This window comes from Sinocyclocheilus grahami, unplaced genomic scaffold (assembly GCF_001515645.1).
Source record: "Sinocyclocheilus grahami isolate Dianchi unplaced genomic scaffold, SAMN03320097.WGS_v1.1 scaffold1500.1, whole genome shotgun sequence".
Lineage (NCBI taxonomy): Eukaryota > Metazoa > Chordata > Actinopteri > Cypriniformes > Cyprinidae > Sinocyclocheilus > Sinocyclocheilus grahami.
Genome location: NW_015506679.1, coordinates 151,175 through 165,037, shown reverse-complemented (window position 1 = coordinate 165,037; position 13,863 = coordinate 151,175). Strand labels below are relative to the sequence as shown.

At 37.5% G+C, this 13,863-nt stretch overlaps 1 protein-coding gene across 1 annotated transcript in view; it reads right to left on the bottom strand.

Annotated features, from left to right (window-relative positions):
- Window positions 1-13,863, bottom strand: part of LOC107570755 (potassium voltage-gated channel subfamily H member 6-like) — a 39,553-nt gene that overhangs the window by 15,014 nt on the left and 10,676 nt on the right. The window contains exons 4-7 of the mRNA XM_016257009.1: window positions 12,573-12,676; window positions 12,322-12,487; window positions 12,091-12,174; window positions 9,127-9,329 (exon numbers count right to left, since the gene is read on the bottom strand). Coding sequence (XP_016112495.1) covers window positions 9,127-9,329; window positions 12,091-12,174; window positions 12,322-12,487; window positions 12,573-12,676 — 557 coding nt within the window. The remainder of the gene's footprint in view (window positions 1-9,126; window positions 9,330-12,090; window positions 12,175-12,321; window positions 12,488-12,572; window positions 12,677-13,863) is intronic.

Here is a 13,863-nt window from a genome sequence, read left to right as displayed (position 1 = left end):
ATCGTCCTCTTTTGGAAGACCAAACAAAGTAGTTTCGCTTTCACAACGAAACACAGCATCTCCATGGCATGGCGGCAGCGGCACAATACTACAGCGAGAATAAAAGTTACGCCTTCTTTCTTTGCGTGAACATTTGGGCGGCGTTATGCAAATCTTCCCACATAGTGATGTAGATATGTGGGGGCTAAATCAATACATTAATATAGAACAAATTTTTCTGTTTCCGAAGATTAGCGCATCCACAGGTGCATGGAGGACGAAAACTCAAAATCCACTATAGACGAAGGTTTATTAAAAATATTTTTATTTTTATTTTAGACTAGCATGGTGAAAAAAGGGCAAAGTGTTATTTCAATCAGTGTTATTGTTAACTGAAAGTACTAAACTTTTATTGTAAACTGAAACTACTAAAGCTGATATAAAATCTAATCCAACCACATCTAATATTTATATTTTATAAGTATTAGATGAAAAATGTAAATGAAAATGACCAATTTTGCCATGTTGTTTTAAGTTCAAGCACTAAAATTACTAAAACTAAGACTGAAATAAAAACAAATCAAACCAAAAACTAATAAAAATGACAAAGGCACACAACAGAATTAATCAAACTTAAACTAGAATTAAAATTGAAAATATAAAAATAAAAGCTCATTCAAAATATTAGTTCAAACAAGCCATTGGGTAAATGTTTCAACTCAGCTTATTTCACCATGCCAGTCAAAAATAAAGATGAATAAATATATTTGTGGTAGACCTTCGTGGTTTGGTTTTCATTCAGTGTGCGGGCAGCATTTGTTGTGCATTTTGCATAAATAATGTGAAATTATTTGTAAATTTTTTCCAGACATTTATTCCAGAAGCACCAAAAAAGTAATTAAAGAAATTAAAATGTATCAATAGCTCATTTTTGTTCTTAATCAATAGCCCAGCCTTTATAAAACTTCCATTGTTCCAGAATATGCACTGCACATAAATCTTTATATCCATTCAGACATTATTTTGTATCTTTATTCATCTTTTTTCTTCTTCATATGAAGTATTGGCAAATTTCAGATTTTGCAATCAGTGGAATTTTGCTATCAGTTGGGAGGCATACAGTAGGCAAAACCTTTCCCACACACACAAGCACAGTCTTATTGCTCAATTTCATGTGGCAAGAAGTCAGCAACCTTGAAAAGTGTTATTCACCGCTCACACACAAAACAGCATACATTTTCAGTGAATGATAAAAAAATTCTACACTGCAATCATCAAAACAAATACGTCCATTCTCACTTTAAGTATCTTATTCACATTTAAAGCACTGCATATTATACATATTTTTGTAACACTATCAACCTTTACTAATCATGTGAAGTCACAGTCCTTTCTTATCAGTCTGCACATGTCTGTGAACACACACACAAATACACTGTGTGAGCACACATTCAAATCCATGTGCTGAAGAGATCCTAATGACAGAAGGCGCTCACATGCACACACACGAATTCACTGGAGCGAGATATCTGTGCTTATTGATATAATCTAACACTCTGTTTCATAATGATGGAACCAGGCAAATCCATTCTCACTGTCTGCATGCTGACTACAGTCACAAACTCAGTGACACACACACAGACAAAGATACACAAAAGTAAAAATGCACTGTGCAAAACTTCACCAACAGCTTTATCTTGTACAGCTAAGGTCAGTGTAACATTTCCATGACGTGTTTTTAATGCTATATGTTGTTTGTATAAAATAAAAAAATCCACCTCTCTGAAAAAACTGCTTTTAACACGCAACATTGCACTTCAACATGCAAAACATAAGCATGATGCACGAAAGGATGTGTTCACAAACTAATACAATAGACTAAACAAAAAATGGGGAGGGGCAATAAGAGAAAACAAACAAAAAAAGATGAAAAAAACTAAAACAAAACAAAGGGGCATGTTAAAGCAACCACAACAAATAAAACAAACACATAGTGAACGGGAATAAAAAACTAAAAACAAAATGGAAAAACAAACAAAAGTCAAATAAAGACATGTAGTTACACGCCACTACCACAAATAAAACAAACACATGGTGAACGGCAATAAGACAAAACAAAGAAATAAAGACAAAGCCAAAATAAAGGGACGCAACCTCAGGCAAAAAATAGTCTCAGTTTGCATATGTCTCACAAGTCACAAAAAGTCAACAGAGTCTGACACTGAAACAACACTATTAACAGTGATCTATGTGAGTGGCATCAGCTGTCAGTCAAATCCATCCTGGTCCTGACCTATTTTTTTTTCCTAACCAGGTGTGAGAGGTGAAAATCAAACAGAGTGAAAGAGAAACAAAGCAGCAAAGGTAAGAAAATAGAGAGCGGATGAAGAGGAGATAAATAAAAGTTCAAGGCAAGGATGGTACTTACAGGCTTAAGTTTCTCTTTCAAGCTCATGGTGGCATTCTCTGAGCCGTGCTGAGACAGACACACAGAGAACTGACACAGGGAAACACCGCCCTTTCACACGCGCTCTTTTTCCTCATGCACGCAAACACACACACACACACACATACTGATAAAGGTGTGGAATGGACGATGGCCATCCCATTTGTGTAATGATTAGACTGTGTAGACAGAATATGGATCTGATGCAGGCACTGCAAAAGATGCACTTCTCACATAGACTTCTCACACTGTATGACTATCATTTTGTGTGCCTTTTATCATGTTACATTACATGTAGTATATGAAATCCCTTCATCACAAACAGTGAATTAACAATACTACAAAACATATTTTTGTAATCTGAAAGTTTTTTTTAAATATAACCTTTTTTAATAACTATTATTAACAATATGATCTAGTGTAAAACAAGAAATAGTAAAATAATGAAAATCTCCATTTCAGTAAAGAAATTGTTTAAAGAAAGTGAACGGGTGGAGACTGTAAATGATGCTCATGTATTGAACAGTTTTACTTTTATCTATACTTTATATGCTTGGCACTGATATTCTGGGATTCACAATGTCGCAGCTGCACTGGGGCCTGCATATGTCACAGGCTTATTTATTCAGATTATTGTGCATATTTACTGCAGAAACATGCATAATTATTAGAGCAATTACAGATTTCTTTTTGAGCAGTTTTACTGAGTGTGCATAACAACATCCTTTTCATACTTTCCCATCCTTCATAATTAATGTTTGGGGTCAGTATTGGGAACTTATTTTATAATCTGTAATTCCTGTGTTCCTTGGTTTCAGTTTCCCGCTTCTCTTTTGTTGTCATGGACATTCATTAATCATCACAGGTGTTATTCATTAGTTCCCTTTGCCTTGTATTTATGTTGCTCTGTTTCACTCTTTTGTTGTCGGTTGTTGTTTGTGCTATGCACACTGTTTCGATTGTGAATATCCTTCTGAGTCATTTATTAAACTTCATATTGTTTCATCCTAATCTTCTCCTTCCTTCGAACTATACGTTATGGAACAACTGACCTCCTAAATGGATTATTCTGTGAGATTTACCACTATTGCTTGTGAGAACTGGAACTTTCTTAACTTTCTAAACCAAAGACATCTGCCTTCTTGCCGTCACCAGCCCTTTTGACGACGAGATCCTAAAGTCACTGTTCTGGATCGGGGCTAATTACCATTGCCCCTCATCTCACCCTCAGTCAGCGCCATCCTGGAGCTTTGTTTCGCTGCAGGTCTTCCAGTCTCCAGCACTGCCTTGGCGTGAAGATCCCCTGTCTTCGGCTCCAGCCTCCGAGGCCTGGATTCCACCTTGGCCCTTCGACCCATCGGCTCCTAGCTCCCTCGTCTCCACTGTGGCCCATCATCCCAATGGCTCCACCAGGCTCCCTCGTCCCTCCGGCTCCACCTTGATCAGTCGTCATCCATCCATCGCTATGGGATTCCACTCCTCCGGCTTCACCTCGTCCTTCCACCCCTCTGGCTCCATCAGGCTCCTCCTTCCTTCCGGCTCCACCTTGGTCCTCAGTCGCTCCAGCTTCACTGCAGTCTTCCGGGTCCCAATTCCGCCTTGGCCCTCAAGACCCTCGATGTCACCCCGGCACTTCGGCTCTCCGTCTCTGCCCCGGGCCTTCTCTTCCATTGGTGTCGTCTCTGTCAGTTGGCCCCCTGGTGTCATCAGCCTTACCTCCACCATGGGTCCTCCCTTCATCGACGCTGCCGGGGACTTTCATCTCTGCTCTGCTCAGGGTCTGTGCCATCGGACACTCACCATCTTTGCCACCAGGGTCTCATCGTCATCCACCACTTATCAATGCTCCTCCCATCATCTGGCCTTTCCCATCTGCTCTCCAGCCTGTCATCAGTCCTTTGCCCACTCCTTGTCCTCTTCCAGAGCCCTCACCATCCCTCCCTCATTTGTTCATTTGTTTACCCTTGCTGTCATGGCACTAGGTCGCACCTTTTGGAAGGGGGGGGGGGTATTTCACCATTATGTTGTTTTAGTTTCTTTTAGTTTGTATTCTGTAATTCCTTTGTAATTTATTTGTTGTCATGGATGTTCATTAATCATCACAGGCGTTATTCATTAGTTCCCTCATTTGCCTTGTATATATGTTGCTCTGTTTCACTCTTCTGTTGTCGGTTGTTGTTTGTGCTATGCACACAGTTTCGAATATCCTTCTGAGTCTTTCAATAAACTTCGTATTGTTTCATCCTAATCTTCATCTTCCTTCTGACTATATGTACAACAATATTAGTGTTTTACTATGTTTATTTTATTTTATTTAACTGGAGAGAGACGTCACCAATACAATCTCTTTCTCTCCGTCATTTTCAATGTCTTTCTTTGATTCTTCTTCTCTCTCTGCTGTACTGCACCCTTCGTTTATGTACTTTCGTACTTTGTATTACTTTATCTCTCAACTTTGAATGCAATTGCATACTGTTCTGATCATCTTTCAGGCTTTTATATGGCAACACTTTAGAATAGGGAACACATGTTCCCTATTGACTAAGAGTTTTCCCTGAACAAACTCCTAATTTGCTGCTTATTAATAGTTAGTAAAGTAGTTGTTAAGTTTAGGGGTGGATTAAGGGATCTAAAATATGCAGAATAAGGCATTAATGTGTGCTTTATAAGTACTAATAAACAGCCAACATGCTAGTAATATGCATGCTAATAAGCAACTAATTAATAGCGAGAATTGGTCTTTAAAATAAAGTGTTACCCTTTTATATGAACCATGGCATGAGGGGCCCACACAATCTTTGCCATCATTATGTGAAATACATAATGCGCAGTAACTTAAACACTTAGGCAGGAATTTCAGTATACTCAGTACACTGCAATAATCACACAGAAAACACAGGGGTAGAAAAGTGTGTCAGAGTGTGTCCGTTCCCTACACAACAACCAAATAATCACTGCCCACATCAGCACAGAACTCAGTGGTCTCTGTATATAGGTCACTTAACTGACGTGTGTGGAGATGTTACAAAATAGTAAATCATGTAAAGGATGTCACCGACCTTTTTATTGGCTGATGAGGATTGATGAAAGCTTGGGCAGATCTTTTGTGTGTGAGTGTGTGTCTACATTTAAAAATATGCAGTCATATATATATATATATATATATATATATATGTGTGTGTGTGTGTGTGTCTGTGTGCGATTTGTAGGGGGGGGGGATTTCCCCCCTTCTGGTCTATGTATCTATGTATCCCCTGGGTGATGCTATCCCACCAACAGAGCATGAAAAATACAGAGCAAAAAAATACTGCTACATGAAAATACAAACGACAATAAAATCAGAAATGGACTTTAACTGTCAGCGCTCCCACTTAATAAAGACTGTCTGGGTTTCGTGATCCTGGTTCACGCGCCTTAATCCATGCAGGGCTTTTCAGAAAGTCAGCACGCACCATTAGTCTATTTCAGAGTGGCAGTATGAGATTAATACATAATGTTTTTTGCTCAAAACTCACTATACTGTGATCTAATGCAAATATTGTATATAATAAACTGACAAATAAATGTATTATGAGACAGAAAGTAAAAGTTTACCATCACCGTAATGTGGGAATTATGATCCCGCAATATTGACTGATGGATTGGCAGAGAATCGTCTTTCTGCGAGTCATTAAGAAATTATGGTTCTATTCTATTTAAAGAAATATGAGGTAAACGTGCGAATACACAATGTGCGCACTTTTGGAGTTTGTATGTTGTGTAGTGAAGCACTGATCTAAAATAAACGCAATTGAATATGTACAGGTTTGTGTCATTCACTCCCGATTGATTTTGCATTCCTGGCAGAAATAAAAACTATTAGTGTCATTGTAAAGTATTATCATAAATAGTGGTCAAATATTGAAGCTAATCTCAAGGTCAAATCAGAATATTTATTGTAAAAATATTTCTGTAACAGCTGCCAAAAAAAATCTATATATTTATAGCGCCACTGTGATTTTTGATATATTTTTTCAAAACATCCCCCCCTCTGGTTTGTTCACAAATCGCACCCTGTATGTATATATATATATATATATATATATATATATATATAGTTTTTTTGACAGCCGATGCGGATGTCTTAGAGGGCAGGGTGGCCATTGGTCGATATAAAGCTGCCAACCAACAGTAGTGATGTGACATTCGGCACCAAGGCTTCGAAGCTTGTCTCAAAAAAAACAAAAAATATCTCACAGTGAAGCACTGTACCGGAGCTTGATTTGTTTTGCCATAACCAAGTGATCTGTGACCTCTGAAGCTTTGTTTTCGCACTCAACCACATGATTGCTTTGCATTCTGATTCAAATAACGCAAACCCATTGCGCAGGTTTTAAGTGTCATTGACTTCTTTGATAAGAAACAATCAGAATACGAATAAATATTTACAAGTGAAGTTTTGTGCATGTTCAGCTTCACAAGCACTTCAACTGACCATTCCACAACAATCTTCATTTATTTTGAGCCATGCTTATTTTTTTAATATAAATTTATTCTCAGACACATTTATTCACACTTTGTGTAAGTACAATGACATTTTAATTTTTTATTGCTTTATATAATTTTCATTGCACAAATTGATTTATTATATGAAAGAGTCCAAAAATGGCTGGGATGTCTGGGACGCAAAGGCACCTTTTTCCACCTTTGGCCACAACATGTCAATAGTGTGCAATGTGTTGAAATGCTTCGAGTAATGAACCATTTTACGATACAGTTGAGGGGACAACAGGGCACTCAGGAATCTGGGAAGTTTGTGTGCATTGGGAATAGGGGTGGAAATCACAGGGTACATCATACAGCAATTCAGCGATAACTGATACATTGGTAGACAATCCTATAATGATACATCCCAATATCTGTCTAACTATGAAAACAAAATGCCTGTGAAAAGGTTAAGTGCAAGTTTCTCTCTTTATTCAAGTCCAAACTGCTAAAAATTCTGCAAAAATGAAAATTCTGACATCATTTACTCACTCTCAAGTTATTTTAAACCTGAATTAATTTCTTTCTTCTGTTGAACATAAACGTTATTTTGAAGAATGCGGGTAACCAAACAGTTGCTGGTCTCCAGTGACTTCCATAGTATTTTTTTCCTTCTATCAAAGTTAATGGGGACCAGCAACTGTTTGGTTACCTAAAATATCTTCTTTTGCGTTCAGCACAAGAATGAAATTAATACAGGTTTGGGACAACATGAGAGTCAGAACAGCACACAAATTAAATGTTTAACCGGAAAGGCTTTAAAGCACATGCAAATAATGCAGTTCTTGCATATCGTGTACGCTTTGTTGAATTTGTTTGTCCCATCAATGGTATAAAAGCCGAGGTGGGTCCAGACTTTGGACTTAAATATGGCTGGGGCATCTATCATTTTACTCACACTGCTGTCCGCCATCCTATTAAAAACCTGTAACAGAATGATTCCCTCATTCATTTGTTGAGTGCCACCTCGAGGAGCCATGAAGTAGCGACGCTGGGAGCAGGAAAATCTATTTAGAGCACCTAAATTTGGGGCCAGTGTATTGATTCTCGTATCGCATGGAGAAGAGCCACATCCTGGCTCTTTCATCCAGTTTGGAGCGACGTCCTGATCCAGGGAGGGTCTGTGTTGTACCAGATACCTTCCACTTCTTAATAATAGACTTCACTGTGCTTCTAGGCATTGATAAAGCCTTTGAATTTTTTTGTATCCATCTCCTGTCTTTTGACAGTGCCTTAGGTTGCCACCCATAGTTGAATGTTTGCTTCAGTTGCACTACCAAGGAAATGCTCCAGGAAAGCTCTTTTCATGCTGAGCTGATCAAAATGATCACAGCTGATCACAGTTGAATGTCAAATGGCTTTGTGTGCCATTGAGAAGGTGATTATCTACACCTGATTGAGTTGACAAGTAATTTTTAGGAGGTGGTGATCAAAAATCTGACATGTTGGTGTTATATTTTTCACTTGGATGTTATAAGTTGTACTGAGTAAAGGCAGCTGGATAAAACAAAAACTGTGTCAGTCTTCATTTTAGGCTGCAGATCAACAAAATGTGATTATTTTAAAGAGGAGTGATTCTTTTCAATACCCACTGTGTGTGTATATATATAGACACTGAAGATCAATGTTGAGCAATGTTGCTGAAAATTCAGCTTTGCATCACAGGAATAAATTACATTTTAAAAATATATTAAAATAGAAAACAATCTATTGTTTTACATTGTTATAATATTTCACAATATTACAGTTTTACTGTATTTTTGAGCAAATAATACAATCTTGGTGAGCATAAGAGACTTCTTTCAAAAACCTGAAAAAATCTTACCGACCCCAAAAAATTTGAACAGTAGTGTATGCATCAAATATCATATGATAATTGGAATTAATTAGATTAGTTAATTGGCACATTGTGCATTTTATTTGATTAAAATGTTAACTTGATTGACAGCTTTAATTTTTACCTTAATTAGGTTTCTACAATCTACAGTTATTTGTTTGTTTGTTTTTTAAATCTCAACCTGTATATCGACAACGCCATAAATAAATAGGGTTAGATGACAAAATCTCCAGGCCTCACTAAAGTGAACAGAAAGATAAGGAACAATATCCCGAATCTGCATGAATATATACACCTGCATGAAATACGTAGATGAACTGTCAAGTACTTTTTATATTACCTGCGTGACTTGAGTGACCTTTTCAGAGACGTTCTGTGTGCGGTCTTTAATCTTGCTGGGTGCTATGATCTCGATCTCGGTGGGGGAAGGTGGTCTGACACGGTCTGAGCCGAAGGATATCGTCACCTGAGGGATGTGGCCAATAGCGCGGTGCCGCATCAAATCAGAGTCTGAGGTGGAGTTCAGGTTACTGGGCTTCATATCTGAAAAAGAAATATCACACCTAAGAAAACAGCCAACGAAACACAAGGTTTGATTAAAACAGTGTCATGCCGTGTGACATCCATCATGACACTACCATCCTGTATGCGTCTGCCAATTGCAATGCCAGTAATGTCACTGTTTATGAATGCAACAATGAAAAAGTGTTCATTTAGACCTATGAGTCATACGGACACCTGTGAAATGACAGGATAAACTATTTAGAGCTCATGCGCACACACATGCATAGCGGCAGGCACATCAGGGGTGGCTGTGGGTAATCACAGTCACACAAAAGCATTGATTAGGACTACAGCTACAGAAATAGGCCTGTCAGGCCACCACATGTGGCCATTTCACCAGGGAGCCAACAAGCCTCATTCTGGACTTCCAGAGACTTAAATGTTACAGTTTAACATGCTCAAATGGACCGCTTTGTTATGCTCATTACGCTTTGTGCTGCTTTTTTGGAGTTGTTCCACAAACTCCATTATAAAAGGATACTAGCTAATTTTTATTAAATACTTCTGCCATTTTAGGCTAATTGGTTTTGATCAGACTTATTATGTAGTCAAGGATAAATTCAAATATAACACTTAATTTCCATTGAAAGCACATCCTATACTCGATCATGGTACTCCTGTTCAATGCTAATGGAAGAGTTTAATTACAGCAGAGACCATAGAGGTGATCAAACGGGGCTGCGTACAGTATTAAGCTGACAAGTATCTGTTCCGCTCCATCCCGGCTGGAGGCCCCCTGCTCATAAATCACATATCTAAATGCTCATGAAACAAGAAACAAGAAAGAACACTAAATTTCACTCACACTTCCCTTGTCATAAACACTTTATCCTCCTAATGACACTGCAATCCAAGGATAAAGACAATAATGTTTACGTGTTTTGTGTTTTCTCAACTGTTATTACAACAACAACTACAACTGGTTAATATACTGACACAGTGGCTTTGGAAGACCAAATATTTTGCACCATATTGGAAAGTCAAAGTATGGAAGCTGGTATCAATCAAAATTATGGCTTTAGTTTTACTTTTAGGTTTATATCTTAAAATTAATTGCTAGTTTATATCTCACAATATGACTTTATATCTCTTATATCTTTATTTTTATTACAATTTAAAATAATATTTTCTATTAATATATTTTCAAATGTAAAAAAGCAGAATTTTTAGCAGCCATTACTCTAGTCATCAGTGTCACATGATCTTTTAAAAATCATTCTAGCTGCTCAAGAAACATTTCTCATTATTATCAATGCTGAAAACAGTTGTGCTGATACACTTCTTCATGATTCTTTGATAAAAAGTAACAGTAACACTGTCAATTTAGATCAATCAATGATGCATCTTTGCTGAAGAATTTTTACAGTATGAAAATGTGGCTTACTGTCCTAGAAAATTTAGAGATTTTCCTTTTAATAAATATTTTCTGCAAAAAAAACTAATCTTACAATATACAATATTTCTATGTTAATCCCTTACTTTATAATGGATTTCTATTAAGGAAAATGTGATTTGTCTTGTGATTATTGAACAGTAGTGTATGCATCAAATATCATATGATAATTGGAATTAATTAGATTAGTTAATTGGCACATTGTGCATTTTATTTGATTAAAATGTTAACTTGATTGACAGCTTTAATTTTTACCTTAATTAGGTTTCTACAATCTACAGTTATTTGTTTGTTTGTTTTTTAAATCTCAACCTGTATATCGACAACGCCATAAATAAATAGGGTTAGATGACAAAATCTCCAGGCCTCACTAAAGTGAACAGAAAGATAAGGAACAATATCCCGAATCTGCATGAATATATACACCTGCATGAAATACGTAGATGAACTGTCAAGTACTTTTTATATTACCTGCGTGACTTGAGTGACCTTTTCAGAGACATACACTTCTTCATGATTCTTTGATAAAAAGTAACAGTAACACTGTCACTTTAGATCAATCAATGATGTATCCTTGCTGAAGAATTTTTACAGTATGAAAATGTGGCTTACTGTCCTAGAAAATTTAGAGATTTTCCTTTTAATAAATATTTTCTGCAAAAAAAACTAATCTTACAATATACAATATTTCTATGTTAATCCCTTACTTTATAATGGATTTCTATTAAGGAAAATGTGATTTGTCTTGTGATTATAGCATCCTCCTTTTGCTTGTAGACAAAGTAAGGTTTAAGAGAAATTCTGTGTTTTATAGTTTTATCATTTTAAAGTGATTCTTTTGAAAGGATTTCTATGGAGAAGGAAAAATGTCAAATAACTTTTTTTCGTGAATTATGGTGTTGTTTGCAGTAAATGTTTATTACAAGTATTGTCTGAGAGAAATTGGGTTTTTCTTGGTATTTTTAGTACAGTAACCTACGTTAAGTGTTTTATATCCCCATTACGTCACATCTGATGATCTAGAACAAATGTGAGTGAATTTTAGAGATAGAAGAGTATATTTAATGAATAATGCTTGGTAAACACAGATTTATAAGTTGTATAAAACAACTAAATCAAACTGTGAATCTGTGATATGAGATATCATCTTTATTTTGTCAATCAACCAGCAAACCACACAAAGACAAGATGTTACACTGACACTAGATTCAAACTTGCCTTGAGGTCTTTTTTACCCCGGTACTGTCTGATAATATATAAATAATAAAGTTTCGTGCACAGTCAATGTTTGTGATAATATGTTGTTTACACTAGGAACTAGATGACTGCAAACACAAACACTCATACCGCTCCACTGGTCCCTCATGCCGTCGATGTCGTGCAGCGAGGAGGCCCGACGGAGGCTGGGGACGCTCTCTCTGGAGTGGCTATGTTTGAGAGGGGGTCCGCCGGGCTCTAGCCGGTCTGAGGGCCGTGTGAGTGGGGATGAGAAGCCGCATGTGGAGGGGATCTGCTGAATCATGTCGTGCAGCGAGGAGGCCCGACGGAGGCTGGGGACGCTCTCTCTGGAGTGGCTATGTTTGAGAGGGGGTCCGCTGGGCTCTAGCCGGTCTGAGGGCCGTGTGAGTGGGGATGAGAAGCCGCATGTGGAGGGGATCTGCTGAATCAAGGCCTGGGTCTCTGATTTCAAGCAGCTGTCTGGAGACATTTGGAGGTCTTTCAGGGCCACCTCCTCATGAGAGGGCTGCAGGACACACAGAGGGGGAGTTGTAGATCATGTGTCTGTGGCAATATGAACTCAGATGTGTGTCGCATATGCCTGCATGTACCTGTAGGTAGTCCACCACCACTCCCTCAAAGTGGTCCGTAGGGATGGAAGGCTGCCGCTTGACACGGAGAGAGGGCATTCGCAGCCTCATCTTACGTTTCTGACCTGATACACAAACATAAGGTTCAATAACCTAAGAGGAATATTTTTTGCTCAAAGCTCAGGAGACATAACTGGTGAGAAATTAATTCTTGTCTTTCTGGTTTTGAAGTCCTTTTACTACTTTCAATATTAAATCAAAAAACGAATGATCGAATGATACACGGATTCATTCCCCATCTTCACCCTCGATTTCATTTTAAACATTTTAATTCAAAAGGTTAAGCATACAAGAAGCAATTTAATCCAAAAAAATATATTTTTATTTATTTATTTTATTTTTACACTGAGATTGGTAGGTCTCTTAGTGAAATCTGTTGACTTTAGCAATCATTGTTTCATTTTATGCCGACGGTGACAGTTCAGAAATGGCAAAAAGCACTTCTTGTGTTTTTTGCCTCAAGTTTGCATGCCTGTAACTCAAGAAGTATTAAAAGATATCTTAAAGGCGCAATAGGTGATTGTCTTCAGAAACATTTTTTGTTATGCTGGTTGAAAGTCTCTTCACATCCCAATAGCGATCATGGAGATCGTAAAATAATCCATGTGACATCAGGGGTTCAACCGCAATTATACGAAGCTACGAGAATACTTTTTGTGTGCAAAAAAAAAAACGACTTTATTCAACAATTCGTCTTCTCCGCATCACCCTGTGGAGCCATTTTGGACAGTATCAACTGAACGTAAATTGCGTATGCTGTTTTGTGTCAGCTGCACACATCATTTATGCTTTGATTTGAACGAAAACAACATATCCGCGTGATGCAGCTAACACAAAACCGCATACGCAATTTACGTTCAGTGGATACTCTCCAAAATAGCGCTAGGGTGACGTGCACAAAAAGTATTCTCGTAGATTTGTAAAATTACGGTTGAACCCGATGTCACATGGATTATTTTACCGATGTCCTTGCTATGTTTCTGGGCCTTGATCGTGTAAAGACCCTTGCTGTCTGGCAGGGTCAGAGAGCTCTCAGAATTCATCAAAAATATCTTAATTTGTGTTTGGAAGATGAACTGAGGTCTTACGGGTTTGGAACAACATGAGGGTGAGTAATTAATGACAACATTTTCATTTTTGGGTTAACTATTCCTTTAACCATTTTCAGTGGATTTTTGGTACTCAAAGAGTTATGTTTTATGCAATTCTTTTGATAGAAGGAAACAAAATATATTTCTAGTTTAAACATTAT